The following is a 1974-nucleotide window of genomic DNA, read 5'->3' as shown; positions in this document are numbered from 1 at the left end:
AAAAAAAACAAACAAAATCGCTAAACATTTTCAATGAATAGTTTATGAACCATAAATATTACCATAAAAATAGACGACTTAAAAAAAGGAACTAGTGTAAATGGTAAAAAATATTTGCAGCAAACCTAAGTAAGTATTTAAAGTAAAAAAAAAAAAAACAAAGAAACCCTCTCAACTGCTAAATACACCAGACCAGTCATCGAATCGAAAAGACAGTCAAGTAAATTAAAAAAAAAAAAAAAAAAAGCAAGCACCAACTACTTAAAAGACAACAAAAGTTGTACAACTACAGAAGTAGAACTACATAAGTACTTAACAGTTAAAGTTTAGTAACAAAAAACTACCAAAACCAGCAACTTCGCAAACAGCGCAGAGCAAAAAAAAAGCACAAGACAGCAAAAATGGCCGACAAGAAGATTGCAGAACAATACTATTCGCCACCGCCAAAGATGGGCAAATGGGAGGGTTTCAAAAAATTCCTATGGAACAGTGAAACTAGCCAATGCCTTGGCCGAACAGGAGGCAGTTGGGGTGAGTACGAAGAGAAGAAATTTATTTTAAAATCTAGCTTATGTGCATAAAATACTTTACCTAGATGTTATACCATCTACATACAAATTAGTTTGAGCCTAAGTTTATAAAAGGATTCATACTATTAAGGGTTATAAATACATACATGTGTATATATGTATGTACCTAATGTAATGTAATGTAATGTAATGTATTTTATTTTTATTTTTTTTTATGTAACAAAAAAGGGGCCTAGAAGAACTTGTGTATCCCTATGGCTCCTACTCCCTATGCAGTCACTGCAGTTACAAATAAGTCAGAGAACACAAAAGCTATTTTTTTAAATTTTAAAATTTTATAAAAAAAACAAATTCGAGCTTTAAAATTTGGTGCAAAAAAAAATTTTTGCCACAACTCATGACCACAGTATGTAAATATATGTATGTACATCGTTCATCGAAAACTGTTCTTATTGAAATTATTATTGTTTGAATTAGCAAAAAAATCAAAAGCTTCGAATTTTTTTTTTGAACTTAATTAAATTAAATTTTTTTTAGCGATATCTGCAAACTACATGTTAAGAACAAAAACAGAAAAGCAAAAAGTGATTCATTTTCTGTTTTAGAAAAATGCTATTTACAATAAAAATACTTCGTATAAAAGTAATTAGAAAATTTGGCAGCTTTAACGTTCACTAGAAGCTAGGGAACGTTTTAGTAAGGAATTTTCTGGGCTTTTCAACGTTGATTTCTTTTATCGCTATAAAAACCATAAAAAAAAAAATATTTTAAATATTTACAATAAATTTTCATAGCAATTACAGCAATTAATAAAAATGTTAGTACTGCTCGAAATTTCTGTCAGATTCCCTGACAGATATAAATTCTACCTATCAATTAGGCATTAAAAAGCAATAAAAAAAAGGAACAGTCCAGCGCCTTCGTCTTGGCCTGCAGGCTGTATCGGAGATACAGCCGCTAAATTTAAACGTAGAATACGTGGTATGGTTAAGAGCATATCCAAGTAAAAAAACAAAAGCACACACTAAGCAAAGAATATCGATAACAAAAGCGATAATAATATCGGTAGCAAAATCGATAAAAACATCGATAAAGAAATCGATGAAAATATTGATATCAAAATCGAAAAAATATCGAAAGCAAAAACGATAGCAAAATCGATAACAATACTGATTACAAAATCGATTACAAAATCTATCAAAATATCGATTACAAAATCGATAACAAAGTCGATAACAAAATCGATTATAAAGTCGATAACAAAACCCATAACAAAATCCATAAAAATATCGATACCAATATCGATAGCAACATCAATAAAAATATCGAATATAAAACCTATAAAAAAATCTATAACAATATCGATAGCAAAATCGATAAAAATATCGGTAACAAAACCGATAAAAGTATCGATGACAAAATCGACAGCAAAATCGATTACACA

The 1974-nt window shown here is 29.2% G+C and overlaps 1 protein-coding gene across 1 annotated transcript in view; it reads left to right on the top strand.

Moving 5' to 3' along the window:
* The first annotated feature begins 6 nt into the window (after positions 1-6).
* The window catches only part of nrv3 (sodium/potassium-transporting ATPase subunit nervana 3), a 77099-nt gene continuing 75131 nt past the window's right edge, over positions 7-1974 (top strand). The window contains exon 1 of the mRNA XM_017620431.1: positions 7-531. Coding sequence (XP_017475920.1) covers positions 402-531 — 130 coding nt within the window. The 5' untranslated portion in view covers positions 7-401. The remainder of the gene's footprint in view (positions 532-1974) is intronic.

This window comes from Rhagoletis zephyria, unplaced genomic scaffold (assembly GCF_001687245.7).
Source record: "Rhagoletis zephyria isolate East Lansing unplaced genomic scaffold, Rhagoletis_zephyria_1.1 Rzeph_scaffold_02157, whole genome shotgun sequence".
Lineage (NCBI taxonomy): Eukaryota > Metazoa > Arthropoda > Insecta > Diptera > Tephritidae > Rhagoletis > Rhagoletis zephyria.
The sequence above is the reverse complement of the archived record's forward strand: the minus strand, read 5'-3'. Positions and strand labels throughout refer to the sequence as shown.